At 41.1% G+C, this 21,405-nt stretch overlaps 2 protein-coding genes across 11 annotated transcripts in view; both read right to left on the bottom strand.

Moving 5' to 3' along the window:
- The window catches only part of ITGB1BP2 (integrin subunit beta 1 binding protein 2), a 39,536-nt gene extending 38,218 nt beyond the window's left edge, over positions 1-1,318 (bottom strand). For 5 of the 8 annotated variants that reach the window (XR_006267439.1, XM_043458265.1, XM_043458266.1 and 2 more), the window contains exons 1-4: positions 919-1,318; positions 631-680; positions 486-542; positions 263-408 (exon numbers count right to left, since the gene is read on the bottom strand). Coding sequence is in view for 4 of the 8 variants with exons in the window: in XM_043458265.1 (XP_043314200.1) it covers positions 263-408; positions 486-542; positions 631-680; positions 919-982 (317 nt within the window). In the remaining 4 variants the exon portion in view is untranslated. Of the gene's footprint in view, positions 1-251; positions 409-485; positions 543-630; positions 681-918 lie in introns of those variants that run through there. The other 3 variants (XM_043458269.1, XM_043458271.1, XM_043458270.1) reach the window with 3 other exon arrangements.
- A 290-nt stretch (positions 1,319-1,608) lies between these two features.
- The window catches only part of NONO (non-POU domain containing octamer binding), a 26,821-nt gene continuing 7,024 nt past the window's right edge, over positions 1,609-21,405 (bottom strand). Inside the window, exons 1-11 of one of the 3 annotated variants that reach the window (XM_043458253.1) lie at positions 14,365-14,623; positions 9,167-9,326; positions 7,979-8,172; positions 6,431-6,732; positions 5,555-5,650; positions 5,160-5,356; positions 4,739-4,823; positions 4,205-4,307; positions 3,653-3,692; positions 3,317-3,426; positions 1,609-2,633 (exon numbers count right to left, since the gene is read on the bottom strand). In XM_043458253.1, coding sequence (XP_043314188.1) covers positions 2,499-2,633; positions 3,317-3,426; positions 3,653-3,692; positions 4,205-4,307; positions 4,739-4,823; positions 5,160-5,356; positions 5,555-5,650; positions 6,431-6,732; positions 7,979-8,172; positions 9,167-9,317 — 1,413 coding nt within the window. In that variant the 5' untranslated portion in view covers positions 9,318-9,326; positions 14,365-14,623 and the 3' untranslated portion in view covers positions 1,609-2,498. Of the gene's footprint in view, positions 2,634-3,316; positions 3,427-3,652; positions 3,693-4,204; positions 4,308-4,738; positions 4,824-5,159; positions 5,357-5,554; positions 5,651-6,430; positions 6,733-7,978; positions 8,173-9,166; positions 9,338-14,364; positions 14,624-21,405 lie in introns of those variants that run through there. The other 2 variants (XM_043458254.1, XM_043458255.1) reach the window with 2 other exon arrangements.

The following is a 21,405-nucleotide window of genomic DNA, read 5'->3' as shown; positions in this document are numbered from 1 at the left end:
ATATTATAACTAAGTATGTATTTGTGAGAGGCTATAGTTACTCTGTTGATTCAAAATACCTACCCCATCACCCCATACCATCTTAAAAGCAAAGGACATTATTTCTGGACACAAATTTCCCCTAAGGTACAAAATATACACCAAGCCCTGACACTTGGGTCTCCTCCTATCTCTAGTCTCTAGTTCCCAAACCTCAATGACCCATTAATCACTCCTAGGAAGCTCCATGAATGTACGAAAAACCCAGGGACCTCCTCTTTACTTGGGCCTCTCCCGACGCAAAGTCTCTGCTGACTTTGGAATCACATTCGGAGGTCTTTGCTCCTGAAGTGAACTGCTTGTACCAGGGCCCTCAGGTTGAGGGACCTCAGGGAGCTTCTCAGCACAGTGTGGTCCCACAGTACAGCCCTAGTATAGATACGGAAAGAAGATTAGGGACGGAATCCTTCTATTAGGGGCAGAATCCCCGAAAGTAAAGAATTTACCTTGATGTTTAGGAACTCAGAGAAATCTACAGTTCGCTTCCGGCAGCAGGACCAACCCTGATAACAAGAGACCCAGCTCAGCTTAGATTCCTGGCTGTTTCTTTTGCAAAATGCTCTTGCTATTCCCCCCTTGACTATTCCTCACCTTAAGTGCGTCATGGAAGATTGGGACCCCAGGGTGATGGCAACAGGAATCTGTGGATACCAGTAACAAGATCAAGGAAGGAAAGGAATTCTTACTTTTCCAGGTTTATATCCTTACAATCTTTTCATATGGTATATAAAAAAAAGAATATCAGTAAAGACTGAAGAACATGCAGACCAATTAAACTAAGACAGGTACACACTAAATTTCTGTTCCTTTAACGGACTGCCTACAGCTGACAACTCCCTTAGCACCCACAGAGCTCCTGGCAAGGTCAGGATTACTCACCAGGAAGGTTGGTTTGGGGGTCAAAATGCTGCCCACAGCCTTTGTTATGGCAGAGTAGAGACATGGAGGCGTTGGTAAAATTACTGAAAGGGTATTTCAGGGAGTCTGGCTGCCGAGTGGGGAACACCTCTTAGTCTGGAGGCTTTTAGCTGCCTGGAAGGGCCAGCTGTTTCTATCTTTAGTTCAGGAGGCGTACACCTCCTAACATGGGCAAGGGAACTTCAATTGGTCTTCCCAGCCAATAGGAAAGAACTCAGGAACATTTCAGCTCTGAGGCTTAAGAAAAAAGTTATCAGGCAGAGTAGGGCTCGGAACCTGGGTGAGGTCAGCTAACCACTGCTGAGACTTGTTTTAGATTCACCATGCCAATTTCAAGCCTCTTACATACCAGCACCTGCTCAGAAAGAAATAACCAATTTTAAGCCCCCTCCCAGTTTGGTGAAGGTACCCCAATTCCTCTAGCTCATTCTCTTTCAAAGCAGCAGCTTTCCTCCCATCCTCATTACTTCTGTGTACCACCAAAAGCACGGGATTTTCAACCACTTTGACCATAGTATACATCTACCCTCCCCATGTTTGCCTAGATGATTAATATTTTAAGCAAAAGGTCATAAAGGATTATTCTTATAGCCTTGCACTCATCTGAGACAGAACTCCCCTTCCTCCCCCCTTCAAAAACAGCACAGAAAATTAAAAGGCTTAAAATGCATTTTAATAAGTTGATGTTGCATTAATTCATTTCTCAGAAAAACTTCAAAGGTATTAGGGACAAATCAAACATGGTACACCAATAAAAAATGCACAGCATAACTACCTAAGATAGGCAAAGCTAAGAGCTACTGTCTGACATTCAGCATACAGCAACCCTGTTCTCAAGATTGTACTAGGCCTATCAAGAAAAGCTGTGAATGGCAACATCATAGACACAAAAGGGCCATTTCTGGGTTGTCCTTACCCAAGAAAAAGATGGAGGCAAGTTTAACACAAGATTTTTTAAAGATATACTAAATGAAAATCTCTAAGAGAAAATGTCTTCCTTGGGACATGAAAGGGTAATATATGGGATATAACAGAACCGTATGTATGTTGTCTGTGACCTCTGTGGACATGTGCCTGAATTCCCACCTGGGAGTGAATGGAACAGTGGGGCCAAGGTCATTGGGGGATGTTCGGTTTTTGTGGTATATGTGGCAGGATCTCTGGGGTGGGGGGGGGGTGTAAGAACAAGAAAGCAAATAGAACAGGGTGGACAAAGAGTGGAATGATTAAGATTAATGGGGGCTCTAACTGGATCCATTTTGCCATGGCTCCCTGACCCTCACAGGCTCTCAACAATCACATGAGATTTTAGGAATGCACCACACAGAATTGATTAGTGAAAGGATATACCACATAGAACTGATTTGTTAAATATTGCCCCTCCCTTACCCTCTGCCTCCAACATACTCCCTAGAGTACTACAGGCAGGGAAGACCTAAACTATTGGGAGGAATCCCTAACACTTTTCCAGAGTAGAATTCGGCTAGTCCAAAAAGGGTCTTTCTTTTAAGGGTTTTGGGAAACTAGACACTGCAATTTTATTAGTATCGACGACGTTTGTTTGGAGCAAATTCAGCTCCAGGAGCTGCACGGTTGAATGCAGGAGGGGTTCCACCAATTGCCCCAATTCCTTCCATTGTAGCAGCTTGGCCAAAGCGTTCAGTTGTTGGTGGGGTCTTAAAGAGAAAGAGAACGATGTTATAATAGAACCTGTGCCCGAGCTTCCCACCCATCCATAGTCCCTCGCCTGGAGGCCATTTCCACTCAACATTCAAGGTTCCTGATGGTAGGGGAGACTAAGTCTATTTAGAACTATAGTGGATAACCCTAAAAAGGAAGTTGCTGCCAGTTCCACCCAACCATCTTCTTTAACTTTTTATCCCGATTCCTACAGGCTAAGCAACACTACATACTAAATTCCTGGGCTGGATAAATGTTAGCCAAGTCCTTTTTCCTTAACTAGGTACATGGACAAGGGCAGGCCATCACTCTTCAGCAAACTTAACCCTATTCAAAGTAAACATTTTGACACTACAACTAAACCACCTCAGGATTGAATGAGCCATAAAGCTTTTGGACTCACATGTATTTTATATGATAATGCCTAACCTTTGTTGCCTTCCCTCCAAAAAGGAACCTATTTACCCAGGGTAGCAAAAAATGTCAGTCAAAACTAGCCAGTCAGAGGATAAAATATAATTTAAGATTGGGTTTGCACAAAACTCAAAGAGCTTGAGGTTAACATTTTATAGATAACAGTGATCCTAAATACTATTTAATCTGTAGCAAAACTGTAGCAGGCCCAAGGACCATGAAGGCAAAGTCCTTCCTCCTATCACCATAAAGCTCTGCAGTTTACCAATCCCAAGGTCCCATCTGGCATCATAGTGGCCGGTCCTGGAGGAGCTGGGGTACCAGCTGGCACAGGAGCAGGGGGCATGGCGCCTCTGTTGTTTATGCCCATAGCACCTAAAGCAGAGTAGTGATCAGTAAAGGAGACAGACATTGACCTTCTTTATCTATGCCAAAGGAAACAATTCAAGACTTCTGGGCTAAGACATGTTACCCTCCTGCCAAAATTTGCTTCCAGAAATGTCAAGCCCCTTAAATTTGGACTAGGTAGGAGAAGCTACATAGTTCACCAGAGATGAGACAAAAAAAAGAAATCTGTACCATTAATCTCGTAAGTCCTTACCTCCCATAGCCATCTGACCCATCCGTATCTCTTGCTCTCTCTGAAAAACAAAAAAAACACTCAAGACAGTCCAAGACGGCACTGCATTCATTCTACCACAATCCACTAAGGACCACATACTAAAGAACACCTACAACAGCTCCTTGAACTAACTCACTGTAGTTGTACAATGAATTCAAGTTTAGAGCTACTAGGACACAAGTCAGAGTTTCCTATTAGGAACAAATTGAGATGAAAGGAGAGACACATGATTTCTTTCAGGGCTTCAACCTGTACAACAACTGCTGAGGACATCAAAAGACCAGGCAAGGCTGCTACAGGACTGAATCTATCTGATCCTGCAGTCACTGAGATTAAATAGCATACACCAGCCCCAGCTTTTCATCCTAAACTGCCTGTGAGGCAAAAAGAGCTCCTCTTCAAACCTTACCTTTCCTTCCTATGACTGCTTCTTTCTAAAAGTGTCACAGAATGGAAAAATTGGTCATAGCCTATTGTGTTTTCTAATCCTACTGCTGAGTTTGTCGTATCATGGGCACATGAGAGATATACCGCATCAGGGAAGGTTCCCTTGAATCCTTCCTGCTGCCGTCGCATCATTTCTTCTTGTTGCCGCCGCATCTCTTCCTCACGGCGCCTGCGCTCCTCCTCCTGCCTACACAGAGTCACCAAGATATTTAAGCACAGGCATTCCAGAACTTGAACAGATTATCTATCTTAATAGGGGACTCAGCCAAGGAGATCCAAGAGCCCACTGAAAACTACCTTAGCTCTCCAGGAAACTGTTAAGTGGGCCCAGCCCTAAAACAACCCAGATGTGTCCTTTAGGGGAAAAAGTTCTTTCCCAAAGGAGCCAGCCTCCTGAGAGCAGTCACTCAGCTGCTTTCCTCTTTAGTGCAGTCCCAAGAATTCACAGAACCACGGGCAGTCAGAACATCTACCTAAAGGGAGAACTTGAGAAGCAGCCAGGAAATATTTGCCAACATATTTACAAACGCATGAGGTAGCATGGTGGTAAGAAGCAGGAGTGAGACATTACCTTCTAGAGTTATTGGAGAAAAAGGGTTAGAGGAAAAAAAAAGTTACCTGAGCTCCAGCTGCTTTCGTTTTTGCACTTCTTGATTGTGCAGCTCTTCCATCCTCCGAAGTTCTTCTTGACGCCTCATCAAATCTAGAAAAACAACAGACTGATTCAGAGTATTCTCCACCCTCCTCATATAGGCCCATTGATTTTCCACAAATAAAGATCCAGAAAGCAAAGGGGATATTTAATCCCTGAGTGGCCATCCGAGGTATCCAGATTCCAAAAATGAAGTCAAACCTATTAATTCCTTCTCCACAGAATCCAGTATCCTCTGCCACATCTCCAAGCTCATTTGCCTACCAAGATCAACAAAATATTTCAGAGAATAAAAGTTGAAGTTTAGGCCTTTCTCTACTGACTGATACAAAGAAACTCCTGAAGTTATTTTGTCCTTCTAGTTTTAAGACTTAGGTAGATACTCACCCTGCCTCATTAGCATGACCTGGTGCTCATGGCGAGCAGCCTCCATCTCCATCTCCAGCTTCTCACGAGCTTCCTTGATGTTTCGGTCCACTTGGTCCTGCTGCTGCTTTTCCATCTCAATAAGTGCCTTCCAGCGCATGGCATACTCATACTCAAAAGACCCAGGCTGTGCAAATCTGGGTGGCTGTTCTCGCTCTCTATTGACAAGATTTCTGGGTTACTAAAACTCTGTCCAAGATTCTCCCAACTAAACACTACATTCCTCCCAAGGGCCAAGACAAGGGCTGCCACTGAACACATACAGCAAAGACTTGCCTCTTTTACACAGCCCATTACAAGCTTCCTTAAGAATAAATAGGCAAACAACTAACAGGAAATCTATCAGGATCACATACTTGTGAAATTGCTGGTTCTTTATAACCAGCTTCTCTGGGAGTCCCTCTTCATCATCTAACTGGTCCATGGGCTCCACAGTCACAGGTCGAGGAAATCTGGAAGAACAACACTCAGTGTTAGTCAAATTATAACCTTCATTAGGCTTCCCTCTCTACATAAGTCAGTGGCACAATGAAATAATTAATGGTCAGCACTAAACAATTAAACATACTTCTGAAGGTGCTTTTACACCTAGTCCCAAGTAACCAAGTCCTATAAACGGAACTATGCGGAATATGGGGTTGACAGGATGGGGTCAGGGTTCAGATCTCTGAACACAGCCTTTAAGTAGGTAGAGTACTTAAGTGCGGGGCTGCCCCATTGCAGCCATCATTTGCCTGCAATGCTAGAGATGCTGCAGGGGCCACAGGCTTGAGCCCTGGGTCGGGAAGATCCCCTGGAAAGGAAACAGCAGCCCACTCCAGTATTCTTGCCTGGGAAATTACACAGACAGGGGAGCCTGGTGGGCTACGGTCTATGAGTTCACAAAAATGTCAGATACAACTGACTGAGCAAGCAAACTCAGAACTCAAGATAATGACTTGGAATAAATACTAAGAGAGATGTTGCATGCACAAAACAATTTACGAGTTCTAAAACTTCAAAGTAAGGGGAGATTTAACACTGACTAAATGACAACTTACTGAAAATGTGTACTTTTAATCCTCATACCATTTCCATTAATTTAAGATTACACTGAAAACCCTACCAGAGAGCTGGATTGTATCTAAAGTCTTCTAAATGAACACAAGAACATGGTTCTTAGAGGCTGACTCCCCAGACCACAGAAGGAAGTAGCATTTAAGGTATGTTTCTGAAAATGACCCCTCACTCACGTGGTTAGCAGGAAGGAGCCTTCACTGCATCTGTCCAGAGCTTTCCGAGCAGCTGGCTTCCCTGAGAATTCAACAATGCCCTTTCCTGAGGGCCTGCCTCGATCATCCACAATGACTACAGCCCTCTCCACCTGGCCGAACACAGAAAAGGCTTCCTCCAGCAGTTCATTGGACACATACTGAGGAAGGTTTCGGACTGTAAGGGATGCACTATGGCAGGCAAAGCGCACACGCAGCTGCTTTCCACGGAGTGGCATGTTGTCGAGTTCTACTTTGGCAATCTCCGCTAGGGTTCGTGTTTCCTAGGAAGCAGAGAAGTCAGAATAACTCAACAGCTGAACAATGACCACCTACACAGCCATCAAGAGTCTAAAGTACCATAGCTCAATACCTCTGTGTCTCCAAAAAAAAACCCCAAAAAACCAAAACCCCTAAAACCCTTGGCAACAAGCATACAAAAAAAATGGACAGAACTGGAAGAACAGATTCGTGTGTTTCAGATAATTCTTTGGTTAACCTAATTGCTCTGATGGCCTTGTAATAAATCAATTGGAAATTCTAGAGTTAATATCACTTACATGGTCATCAGTATCACAGGCTATTCTTTTAAGTGTTAAATCTGGACAACGACCAGCATAAAACCTACCCTTACAATACAGAAGTCAGAATTATTTTAGTTTTAGCTAGTTATGTACCAGAGTAATCAGAATCACTACACCCTTGAAGAAGCCTCTTTAGAACCACACACCTATCAAGGGACCCTCCCCTCCACATTCTTAAAGAGGAACCTGAACCCCAGAAAAAATGACTTGCCCATATAGTTTTGAGTTAGTGGTAGATCTCACTAGCACATTATGTTCCTCATTTATGGAGATAGATAATGCCCAAAAAGGTTTCCCCCATGCACTTAAACACATTTCCTAAATCAAATCAGACATCTACACTTAAAAATGGTTATGATAAATGTTATATTATGTGGATTTTAGCAATTAAAATTTTTCTTTCAAAGTAGATACAAAAAAAATAGATATAAAACTGTCCCCTCAAGGTTTTGAAGACTCTTAAGTGAGATAATACATGCATAAGGGCTTTGGAAATAAATTATATAAATCTTCATCATTACCAAAAGTCTTTTTCCATTTTTTCAGGGAAAAATCTTAACTTACTAAAAGTATTTCCAGGGGACAGTAATGGGAAAGGTACAGAAAAAACAAGATTAACTATGACTTGATAGTTATTGAAGCTGGGTAACAAGTATGTGCAGGTTCACTGTACTAGTCTCTCCACTTCTATATGCTTGAAATTTCCCAATTAAAAAAAGTTCCAAAGGGGATACTTAAGCCCCAGAGTCCTAGGCAAATAAACCTATGTTGTCTTGAAACAAAAACCTATCAAGAAAAATAAAATCTGCATTTTGTCCTGTTCTACCAACTATAAGCTTTTACAATCATCATCTGAGAATTATTTCTATTGCCTAATTTTCCATATCCATCATTTCCCAGCTTCACCACTTTTTAGAGCATACTCTAAAAGACCACAGCTGCTTACCAAGCGGATAAAGCCAAAGCCCTTATCCTTATGAATGAAGACTTCGCCTGCCTTCCCATATTTCTCAAACAGTTTCCTCATTTCCTCCTCAGTGATGTCAGGAGGAAGATTGCCCACAAAGAGCCGGCTACGCTGGGTGAAGGTCTTCTCTCCTGGTTTCCTAAAATTCTTCAGGTCAATAGTCAAGCCTTCATCTGAGAGAAGAAACATAGTCACTTAAAAGATTGGGGAGAGATTTACAGTCATATCCTCAAAGAGTTACAACTGCTGCTAGATAAGAAACATAATTGCTGTAGAGAAGTCAACACCATTTCCCAATGGAATCTATCCACTAACCACTTATCACTTAGAATGTGAAAGCAGTATGCAGAGATCTGGGGGTGGAGGGAAGGAGGGAGGACTTCTCAACAGCTCTACTATGGTCCAGGAGCCAACCTAGACTAACTCAGAGACAGAAAGACAATACAAGAGCTACTGTCAAAGAGAAAACCAAGCAAGTCAAGGAGTGATTGGATTTTTACATTTAAAATATAATTACAAAAAAAAAAACCCACCTGTCCCATTTCCCAATCCCACATCAATCTTCATAACCTTAACAGTTCTCATTCTTTCAGGCTTGGGGTAATGTAATAAAAAGAAATTAGTTAGGAAAGAGTATTCTTTGTAGGAATTTTTGGAAATAAGGAAGATGAGGTTGTTTGTACTTTTAGACGCATACAAGAGGTGCTCAAAGTTAGCTGAATGGATGAGAACATACCTTTAAAGATCTTTTACCCTGATTAAAACTAGGGAGGCAGAGGCCCCAGGCTAAAAGTATAATACTCAGTATCAGATTTCTTCTCCATTAAGTCTTAAAAATCTTCTTTATATTTTCTCTACCTACTAGTCATACAATGATTACCATAGTAAGAACCAAGCTCTCAGGTAAAACATGCAGTCATCTGTTTAGCAAAACGATGTGCCAATGCAGCGAAGCAACCTGTATTCAACTGCTATCCTACATATCTGCTCCTTATTTCAGAGCATCAGCCTTTTTCTATCCTAAGTATTGAGGTAAATAGGGAAAAGAACAACAAAGGTGTGCCACAAAAGCCCATTCCTTTATAATCCCAAGAGTCTAATCTAAAAATCAAGAAACTATTCCCAAAAGAAAACCTATTTCTACTTCATTACCTAGCATGTACTTACTCTGGCTGCTGGCTTGCTGCCCATTTGCAGGCATTGGCGGAGGTGGTGGCTGCTGCTGTTGCTGCTGGTGGTGCTGCTGATGGTGATGTTGATGATGCTTCCTTGGAGTGTGGTTTTGTTTCTCCAAGTTAAAAGTTTTATTGCTCTGCATCTTTGTACCCTAAAAATAAACTGGAATGTCAGACACATTCAGTGCTAAGAACATACTCAGTCACTAGTTTCCTGGTGACTTACATGCCAATTAATCACCTATGGTACTATTTCAAACAGGTATGGTGAAGGAGTACAATTCAAGCATCTAAAACCACCAGCACTAGCAGTTATATTGCACACAGAAACTAGACAAGTACTAAATAAGAACAGCTTGCAATAGAATGACTTGAGGAACCTTCCAGTTCAATAACTATATGCATTGAAGTGACTTTCCCAAAATAATCTACTCCCTAAAAAATGGCCCTATCATAATATTAAAGCACACTTTAAAAATACAATGATTGAAATAGATTCTCATTATCTCAAGGACTAGTAAGTCTTGTTCTTCTCTGGCACCTTGCAGCCCTAGCCTACAGTTGATACTGTGGAATGAACAGCAGGAAAAGTATGAGCTGTATAGACTTAGACATACTTACATTTGAAACATGGTCCTAACACTTACTAGTAAATTACTTTTGAACCAGTTTCTTAAGTTGTTATAAAAGGAATAATAAAAACACTTACCTCTCAAGGTAGCTATGAAGATGAATAAACATGTGAAAATACTAGTTCTGTACTAGCATATATTGTTATTATTTAATCACAACAGAAAAATAAATGACTATCAAAGTAATAAAAGCATCAAATACAAACATATACAATCATAAAATCTTAAATTTTGTCATTTAAAAACCAACATAAGGAAGTTCCCTGGTTGCCTAGTGGTTAGGATTCCAAGCCACTGATGTGGCTGGGATTCAATCCGTGACTGGGGAATTGAGATCCTGTAAGCCACAGCATGGCCAAAAAACCCATAAGATTAAAATGAAAATTCCTGGTATAATCCAGGCTGAATACAAAAGTTGAGGGTTTTAAGATGGAAATTTCCTAATGGATCAGCTGAGGGCCATCTCCCTTATCCAAAGGCAGTTTTCCAGTAAATTAAAGGGCAAAAATCAATCCTGAATCTTTTACCCTAAACACAAGACCCTCCAGCCAGATTTAACTGAAAGAAAGATGCAGAAAATGATCTTTTCCCTGAAAACTGTATTATTAACATCATATGATTCCCTTAGAATAAATTATATTCCTCAGATTAAAAAAATGTGACAAAGGCTTGCTAACTGTTGATTCTGGATGAGGAATATACAAGACACTTATGTGTATAAAACTTTCTTAACACTGATATATTTTTTCTATCATATCCTACCAAAACTGAAAATATCAATGCAGTTAAGTTCTGTATAAAGTTCTTTTATAAGACAACAGGTAACATGAGGTATCAAGATGTTCATATTCCTTAGCTCAGGAATTCTACTTCTAATAATTTACTCTAAGAATATAATTTTAAGATTTAAAAACTACATTCATGAAATATTCACTGTAACTGGCTTTCTGGTAACAAAATGATAAAAATGACTTTTTCTTTTTGACTAATTTTTTACATTAATTCACCAAATATTCACCAAATGCTTATTTGTTAGACACTATTCTAGGTGCCTGGGATGAATCAATGAAGTCTTGCCTTCAGCAGTGATAACCTTCCAGTGAGAGAAAATACACATAATAATTAAATTATGTAATACTTAAGAGGTTTAGTGCTAGGAGAAAATAAAAGTTGAGTGGGGGGGGAAGTGGAAGGGGAAGATCTGCAATTTTAAATAGAGTTGTGAGTTTAGCTTCACTAGAAATTTGACATTCAAGCCAAAACTTGAGTTCTCATTTATATAATTTCATCAGTCTTTTCTTTTTCATTAGTAAAGTACAAACTACATCTTTAACATAGAAAACTTAATAAAACAAAAACCCAAAGACTGACCACTGAAAAAGTCACTGTTGGCAATTTGATATACCCTTTCAGTCACTGATTTACATATTTGTATGTACTCTAAATGGTATACTCCATGTCACTAAATCTTCTACATTTATTAATGGACTCTGTATTCTGCTGTCAACCAAGCCCTTATAGTGCCGGGACACTTAGGTTACTTGTAATTTGTCACTATTACAAACCAATGCTCTCAGCTAAGTCTTGGGGCACTTCCATGAGCAGACATTCCTCCCCAATTTCCATTTTCATTTCTTTACCTTTAAAAACATACACTGTCATTTCAAAACTGCAACCATAAATGCACTGTTTTATATTCACCCTTTTCTCATTCCTAGTGTCAACTTAATTATAATTTTTAACGGTTACATAAAGTCCAGCTGGATGTACACTAATTTACTAAACTACTCCGTATGAGACATTTAGGCTGTTTTCAGCTTTTTCCTATTATAATGCTGCAATAAATAATCTCCGTAGGATAAATTCTTATTAAATGCCTTTGTGACTCTTGCCACACAGTTTACAGTTTAACGATTTTAAATACTGTGAATACGTGCAGCAGTTTCAGAGCAAATTTGATACCTTAAAAAAAGAGAGAGAATTTAAACATACAAGAAATTAAAACATAAAAATAGAGCTGGGGATAAGTAAGGTGGGCATTAGCATCAGACGTTTTCCCATATGAGTCCTACATATTAAACACCCGTGTTCCTGACCCCAAAAGCCTATAGCAGAAACTTGAATTATTTTCACAGCCATTTCTCCAACTATTTCTTCTTACCTCTGGCTAGAATCCAAAGAGTCTCTCCCTTTTTTTTAATCTCCGGCCTTTAAGAGTCAGTGGCCCCAGCCTCAATACCTTGCATCCCATTCAGGAACCCACAATGCTATATGTTAATAGAAATCCTTACAGAGATCCACTCAAAACTGAATTATTAAAAACTCTATATTTACATCCTAACCAAACCTCACCACTCCATTCAAAAAGGCCATTTTACAATTTCTTAGTAGAAATTATCTCTTTGATCATAGGGATGTTTTAAACTATTCAGAATTACTTCAACGGAAGTTATTTTTTATTTTAGAAAGTGTAATGTGGTAGTTAAGATGTTAATACCAGATATTTACTGATCACTGAATGTCAGACACTGTGCTAAGACTATATTATCTCATTTAATACTCGTAACTATCTTCTGAATAAGAAAACTGATGCACATCCAAGGTCACACAAATGTGATGAAGCATGGAGTAAAACTCAGGTCTGTTGAACTCTAAAGCTCATGTTCACTGCTATGGTACAAACTGAGTAATCGAACTCACCTTGATTTTAGACTTTAGAATTCAAAACACTTACTAAAATGTCACCTAACCTCTGAGTCTTAGTTTCCTCACCTGTAAGATGGGGGTAACATCTATCTCACAGGGCTGGTTATTTTGACCAAACCAGATAATGGACATAACAGCTACTTGTTCCTGCTGGCAATCACCACCCCTATTTCTACATATGTGGTGCTCCAGTTAGACAAATGTCATCAATTACATTCTTCCCTTGCTCTTCTGGAGTCTAGCAAAAATTATTTTTACAACCAAACTGCCTACCTTTGTGTCGAGTAAATGTCTCCATAATGCCAATCTTTATACTCTTTCCCTTCAGTTTATTTCCCAAGAAGGCATTCAACAGTGAACACAAAATAATACTGTATAAATCACCTAAAACAGTGCCCACAAAGTAGCAAGTATTCAGTAAGCATTTGTCCCTTTAATGTACTTCTGATGATGACCATCAATATAATTTGGAAATATGTGCAGATATTTGGGTAATAAATTCACTGCCCCTAGCCACTGGGGCCTCTGAGAAGGGAATAAATCATAAAGATCAACAGTAAGGAGTTATGTCTACTTATTTGCCCCAAAGACTAACCCTGATGGACTTTCTTGAGAGCAAATACATAATGCTGTTAGAAAAACTGGGGCTATTTGCAACACAACTGCACAAATGTTGTTTAAGACCACACACTACACCACATATCTGTAACCTAAATAAAATGTCCCCTTAATTTTCAGGAAAAGGACCAACTTTTAAGTGGAAACTGTGTAGGGGGAAATCTGGTAAAAATCTGCCAGATGGAGATGGCTGCCTGGATGTGGACCAGCCTGAAAGCTGCAGCAGGCACTGGCAAGGTAAGGTCCTTTTCTAAAAATCTCTTAGGACCTTTCATTTAGTAACAAGGAACATAGACAAAGACACAATATAAATCTAGCCAGGACCCCACCCCCCAATTAGAGTGGCCAGATGTATCAAATAAAAACACATTACAATTAAATCTGAATTTCAGATTTTGAAAAATAAATGATTTTTAGTGTCCCATTCCACGTATAGTAAAAAAATTGTTGTTTACGTAAAATTCAAATCTAACGGGGTGTCCTGTATTTTCTCTGACAACCCTACCCCTACCTCAACTTTGGAGATAACAAAGTGCCTCCCAGTCCTCTTTAACCTCGACTTCTGTTAAGAACACAAAGCGGCAGCTTACGACAATAGTTTTTCCAAATGTAAAATACCCGATAGGAAAGCCATAAAATTCATTTTCATTTTAAAAAAGTGATGTCATAAATAGATCGAGTAGACAGGCAACAGGACAAAAAAAATCTTCAAGAACCTGCCTAGGAAAATAGCAAGGGCTGGACTAGCAGATGAACTTCCCAGCTGAGAGTTCTGACAAAGAAGCAGAGCTGGGGTAGGGGAGGGGGCCCCCTTTCTCCTCCGGAACTAACGGCCTCACGAGGTCGAGAGGAGGAGCGCCCGACAAAGCGCCTCCTCCTGCAGCCGCGACTTCAGGGCTCTCGGATAATAGACCCCACACCCTCAGGCCCAGGGCGGCTCAACGACTGGGGAACTTACTGACAAGATTCAGCTTCCAAGATGTGTTGCACAAAAAAACGACAAGGGAAGGGAAACGGGAACCAGGTTAAAGCAGAAGGCGAGACCAAGGGAGAGCGATGGGCCCCCGCGGGTGGGATAAGACCGTGTGGCCGCCGAGGCAAGGCCTCAAGGGGCCGCGGAACGAACGGCCCACCTTCCTCCAAACGCAGCCTCGCCCTCATCTCTTCCTTCACCGATTGTCGCTAGAAATCCTACCCTTCTCTCGAACAAGAACTAAGTCGACCCCATACTCACCCTCTACCGACTGTTTTCTCCTCAGAGTAACGGCGACGCTACACGGCCTTTACCGTCCCGAGAAAAGAGCGCGCGACCGCCGGAAACGAGACGGCGGAGATCGGTGCCTCCCAAGGGGTACAAAGTGGCGTTCCCTATTGGTTGTCTGACATGCCAATCAACATTTATCTCCAGAGGTGGAATCGGTTTTCCACCATTTCTTCGATCTTATTGGCTACTGAATGTGAAAGACTGGAGTTCGTGTGAACGACAGATGGGGACAAAGAGCGAGGCTTTGTACCCAGTGCGCTTGCGCAAGTTGCGTCCGCTAGAGGCGGAAAAGGAAGGGGGGAGGGGGATAAACGGGTAGGGAGTGGAGGGTCGGAAGGAGAGACGTCAACTAAGTAATGGAAAGACCAAAAGACCAAGTGATGGGAGGGGCAGAGGAGAAGGGGAAAAAGGGAGAGAGAGAGAGAGAGAGGAAAGTGGAAAGAGAGGGAAAGAGAAGGGGAGATAATGGGCGCGTAGGCGTGCTCTGAGAATTCCTGCACTGCGCCTGTGCAAACAGCTAGAGTAACAATGTCATTGTATTCAGTGTAGTAGATCTAGCTTTTTTCTACTGAAAAAATGCCCCGCCATGTTTCTTTTTTCACACTTCCTCATTAAAACTTACACTCTGACACTTCTTACTTAATCAGATTTTCTAGTTGCTTCTCCTGCTGCCAGGTGGACTCATGCAGCCCAGCTGAAACAGTCATCACTATGGTTATGGTTAAAGAAAGAGATTGAGGAGAGGAGGGGAGATCGATACTTCAGTCTCTGCGTAATTACACAGAATTGTAACCAGCACTCTTATTTCCATGGTAACCAGGGAACCCAGCAGTCCAAACATCATTATTGTTACCGTGCTTTACAGAGAGAATCAACAGGTGTCATCATTGCCATGGATACATTTTAGGCCTCCAGATCAGACGGATTTCTGTATTCCAAAGGATGCCAATTAGGTAATCACCTTCATTTTTCAATAATGCCTAGCTAGCCCTGTGGCTAATCAAGGACTACAACTGCTCACCTGATAGGTCTTTGTAGTTAATTCCACTAACTCACACTCAGGGTTTCAGGGGTTCCCACTGGCGCCACCTTATGTGGGGACACAGTGATCTAAATCTGCATTATCTAGAACCTTCTGCAATGACAGAAATGTTCTATTTCTGCTCTATTCAATATGGGAGTACCTACTGGCCATATGTGGTCATTGAGAACTTGAAATAGGAGTGTGTGTGAGGAACTGAATTGTTAATTCCACTTCATTTTAATTAGCTAAAATTCAAGTAGTCACACACGGCTAGTGGCTACCATATTGGACATATCAATACCAATAATTACCAAACTTTTTGAGAATAAATAATACCTCTACTGGGCTTCCCGGGTGGCGCTAGTGGTAAAGAACCCACCTGCCAATGCAGGAGACACAAGAGACTGGGCTTCGACCCCTGGGTTGGGAAGATCCCCTGGAGGAAGGCATGGCAAACCCACTCCAGTATTCTTGCCTAGAGAATGCCATGGACAGAAGAGCCTGGTGGGCTATGGTCCACAGGGTTGAAAAACGTTGGACATGACTAAAGGAACTTGGCATGCAGGCAACACCTTTATAATGAAAAACGAATTAATACCTCTACCCTGAAAAAGGCATTTTTCCTGCTTACAGAAAACGAAAACAAATACCCAGGAGTGAAAATAGAAAAGTCTCTCCTGTTCATCCCAGTGGTTACAATTATGACTGCATTCTTACATTTCTATTTTCTATATTTATACTGTCCTGGTCAAAGAGAAAAGTTTCTACCTTTTTATACATGAAGGATTAAGCTACATATACTTTTCTGAGCTATGGCTTTCTCATTTTAAAAATACTTTAGCTATCTTTCCATATAAATGCATAAAGATCTATAAGAACTTTTAACATCAAATATTTTACAGACTCTGGCATGACTGTTTTTAGTATATGTTGAGTGAAAAACAAAGTTAAAAAAAGCTATGGATTCAATAACATTTTAACAAACTTTGTTAATTACGATAGCTGTTTACACCATTGGAAAACCAAATAAAATAACAAAAGAAAACTTGTACTTTTGTGTATCTTCTTAAGGCAATCACAACATAAGCAGAGAAATGTTAATGTAAACAATACTGTAGGCAAATGAAATAACAGTATCATGCTAAAGGTAAAGGTCACAAAGAGTCAGACAGGACTGAGCGATTGAACTGAACTGAAAAGGTAAAGGTAACACAGCTCTACTTGAGTGGATCAGGAATGGCTTCTCAGAAAAGAGCACCTTTGAATTGTCTTAACTAAGAGGTTGACGTCAGAGACACCAGTGTACAAAGGTTCAGAGACAGAATGACCTATGTTTTAAGTAATTTGTCATGACTGAAGAGAAGTGGGGAGACTGAATGATTGGAAATTCGACTGAAGAGATGGATATAGGCTAAATAATTAAGGGCCTGTGCCATACTTAGAATTTTTTACTTGAATCTGTAGATGATGGAGCTCAGTCATGTCTGACTCTTTGTGACCCCATGGACTGCAGCCCACCAGGCTCCTCTGTCCATGGGATTTTCCAGGCAAGAATACTGGAGTGGGTAGCCATTCCCTTCTCCAGGGGATCTTCCCGACCCAGGGATCAAACCCAGGTCTCCTGCATTGCAGGCAGACTCTTTACCGTCTCAGCCACCAGGGAAGACAAATAATTAAGAGCCTGTGCCGTGCTTAGAATTTTTTACTTTAATCTGTAGGTGATGGAGAGATTTAAGGGTTTTGTAAAAATAACATGTCTTTATTCTTATTTTAAAAGTAATAAATGCTTATTGAAGGAAACATTCAAAAATACACATAAATATAAACACCATCCATGGGCCTCCCAGGTGGTGCTAGTGGTAAAGAACCTGCCCACCAATGCAGAAGACCTAAGAGACACAGGTTCAATCCCGGAGTCGGGAAGATCCCCTGGAGAAGGAAATAGCAACCCATTCCAGTATTCTTGCCTGGAGAATCCCATGGACAGAGGAGCCTGGCAGGCTACAGTCTATGGGGTCACAAAGAATTGGACACAACTGAAGCGACTAAACACACACACATAAACATCATCAAAATTCACTATGCAGAAACAGCTGTTGGACTTCCCTGGTGGTACAGTGGATAAGAATCCACATGCCAATGCAGGGGACACGGGTTCGATCCCTGGTCTGGGAAGATCCCACATGCCACGGAGCAACTAAGCCCATGCACCACAACTTCTGAAACCCATGCACCCTAGAGACCACATGCACAACTATTGAGCCCACCTGCTGCAACTACTGAAGCCCGTGCACCTAGAGCCTGTGCCAAGAGAGGCCACCGCAATGAGTAGCCAGCACACCAAAACAAAGAGTAGCCCCATTCACCGCAACTAGAGAAAAGCCCACACACAGCAACAAAGATCCAGCACAACCATAAATAAATAATTTTGAAAAAGAAACAACTGTTAGCATTTTGGTAGATTTTCTTCCAGGCTATCACAGATACATGCACACACACACATATAGAGAGAGACAGAGACAGAGAGAGACAAAGAGACTGAGAGACAAAGACAATAATTTTTTCCATATATGATAGGTCTGAACTTCAGAAAGATTACTGTATTAATGTACTGAGGTTGCTGTAAAAAATTACCACAAACTTGGTGACTTAACAGGAATTTATTCTCTCACAGTTCTGGAATCCAGCAGTCTGGAATCAGTATAAGTGGGATGAAATCAAGGTGCCAGCAGGGCCAGGATCACTCAGGAAGCTCTAGGAGTGTTTCTTGTCTCATCCAGCTTCTGGTGGCTGTTGGTATTCCTTGGTTTGTGGCTGCATGGCTCCAATTTCTCCCTCCCTGGTCACAGGGCCTTTTCTTCTTCTTTATATGTCAAATCTTCCTCTGCCTCTCTCATATAAGCACACTTGTCATTACATTTAGGGATCACCTGGAATACTCTTCATCTTAAGATCCTTAACTTAATCACATCTGCAAAGTCCTACTTTTTTGCCAAATAAGGTAATATACACAGGCTCCATGAATTAGGACATGGATATATTTGGGGGGCATTATTCAGCTACCACAGTCACTCTGGCAACAGTGTGTAGTAAAGATTGGGAGAGACAAGCTAGGAGATCAGAACACCAGCTAGAATACAATCATAATTCCAGGTGAAAGATGGGGAAGGACTGAACGAAGTGTTTGTAGGGATAGAGAAGAGGAAACCAAATCTAAACAATTAGAAGGTAGGATCAAGGAAATGTAATCAATTAAGAAGGTAAGGAGTAGAAGACTAGAATGATTTGCAGGTTTCTGGTTTGGGTGCCTGATTGTCTGGTTGTGCCACTAACCAGGAGAGGAACCAGGGGAAGCAGAGGGAAAGTCAATGAGTGCAGTTTTGGTCAAGGTGAATTTAAAATGAGAAGAGCCAACAAAGCAACAGAGGAAAAGGGTCAAAGCAAGGCTCTGAGAAGTCCATTTTTTCCTAATTATCATTATCAATCACATAATACTTGAATATTTTCAAGGTACTGAACATAATAATGGCGCTAGTGGTAAAGAACCCGCCAGCCAATGCAGGAGATGCACGAGGCACGTGTTCGATCCCTGGGTCAGGAAGACCCCCTGGAGGAGGGCATGGCAACCCACTCCAGTATTCTTGCCTGGAGAATCCCATGGATAGAGGAGCGAGGTGGGCTACAGTCCTAGTGGAGTTGCACAGAGTTGGACACACCTGAAGCAACTTAGCACGCACACCGAACATAGTAATATAGGGTTTTTCAGTACTAAGGATGATCTGTCCTCCACAAATTACCAAGTAACTAAATAAACAGGTAACATCAATTTAAAAAAAAAAAAAAGGTGGTACTTCCCTGGCAGTCCAGTGGTTAAGATTCCACTTCCAATTCAGGAGCCATGGGTTCCATCCCTGATCAAGAAACTAAGATCCCACATGCCACATGGTGCAGGCAAAAAGAAAAAAGTGAATGGTCCAGTGTGCAAGATTCTGTCTTTTTTTTTTAATTGAAGGCTAATTACTTTACAATATTGTGGTGGTTTTTGCCATACATTCACATGACTCAGCCATGGGTGTACATGTGTCCCCCATCCTGACCCTCCCTCCCACCTCCCTCCCCATCCCATCCCTCAAGGTCATCCCAGTGCACCAGCCCCGAGCACCCTGTCTCATGCATCGAACCTGGACTGGTGATCTATTTCACATATGGTAATATACATGTTTCAATGCTATAATCTCAAATCATCCCACCCTCGCCTTCTCCCACAGAGTCCAAAAGACTGTTCTTTACATCTGTGTCTCTTTTGCTGTCTTGCATGTAGGGTCATCATTACCATCTTTCTAAATTCCACATATATGCGTTAATATACTGTACTGGTGTTTTTCTTTCTGACTTAACTTCACTCTGTATAATAGGCTCCAGTTTCATCCATCTCATTAGAACTGATTCAAATGAATTCTTTTTAATGGCTGAGTAATATTCCATTGTGTATATGTACCACAGCTTTCTTATCCATTCATCTGCTGATGGACACCTAGATTGCTTCCATGTCCTGGCTATTGTAAACAGTGCTGTGATGAACATTGGGGTACACGTGTCTCTTTCAGATCTGGTTTCCTCAGTGTGTATGCCCTGTAGTGGGATTGCTGGGTCATATGGCAGTTCTATTTCCAGGTTTTTAAGGAATCTCCACACTGTTCTCCATAGTGGCTGTACTAGTTTGCATTCCCACCAACAGTGTAAGAGGGTTCCTTTTTCCAAGAATCAGTATAGTGAAAATGAGTATACTACCCAAAGTAATCTATAGATTCAATGCAATCCCTATCAAGCAATCAACGGTATTTTTCAGAGAACTAGAACAAATAATTTCACAATGTGTATGGAAATACAAAAAAAAAAAAAAAACCCTAATAGCCAAAGCAATCTTGAGAAAGAAGAATGGAACTCGAGGAATCAACCTGCCTGACTTCAGGCTATACTACAAAGCAACAGTCATCAAGAGAGTATGGTACTGGCACAAAGACAGGAATACAGATCAATGGAACAAAATGGAAAGCCCAAAGATAAATCCTATAGACACCTTATCTTTGACAAAGGAGACAAGAATATACAACGGAGAAAAGACAAGTTCTTCAACAAGTGGTGCTGGGAAAACTGGTCAACCACTTGTAAAAGAATGAAACTAGAACACTTTCTAACACCATACACAAAAATAAACTCAAAATGGATTAAAGATCTAAATGTAAGACTAGAAACTATAAAACTCCTAGAGGAAAACATAGGCAAAACACTCTCTGACGTAAATCAGAGCAGGATCCTCTATGACCCACCTCCCAGAGCAATGGAAATAAAAGCAAAAATAAACAAATGGGACCTAGTTAAACTTAAAAGTTTTTGCACAATGAAGGAAACTATAAGCAAGGTGAAAAGACGGCCTTCAGAATGGAAGAAAATAATAGCAAACGAAGCAACTGACAAAGAATTAATCTCAAAAATATACAAGCAGCTCCTGCAGCTCAATTCCAGAAAAATAAATGACCCAATCAAAAAGTGGGCCAAAGAACTAAACAGGCATTTCTCCAAAGAAGACATACAGATGGCTAACAAACACATAAAACATGCTCAACATCACTCATTATCAGATAAATGTAAATCAAAACCACAATGAGGTACCATTTCACACCAGTCAGAATGGGTGCTATCCAAAAGTCTACAAGCAATAAATGCTGGAGAGGGTGTGGAGAAAAGGGAATCCTCTTACACTGTCGGTGGGAATGCAAACTAGCACAGCCACTATGGAGAACAGTGTGGAGATTCCTTAAAAACCTGGAAATAGAACTGCCATATGACCCAGCAATCCTGCTGCTGGGCATACACACCGAGGACACCAGAATTGAAAGAGACACGTGTACCCCAATGTTCATCACAGCACTGTTTACAATAGCCAGGACATGGAAACAACCTAGATGTCCATCAGCAGATGAATG

The sequence above is a fragment of the Cervus canadensis genome, chromosome X (assembly GCF_019320065.1).
Source record: "Cervus canadensis isolate Bull #8, Minnesota chromosome X, ASM1932006v1, whole genome shotgun sequence".
Classification (NCBI taxonomy): Eukaryota; Metazoa; Chordata; class Mammalia; order Artiodactyla; family Cervidae; genus Cervus; species Cervus canadensis.
The sequence above is the reverse complement of the archived record's forward strand: the minus strand, read 5'-3'. Positions and strand labels throughout refer to the sequence as shown.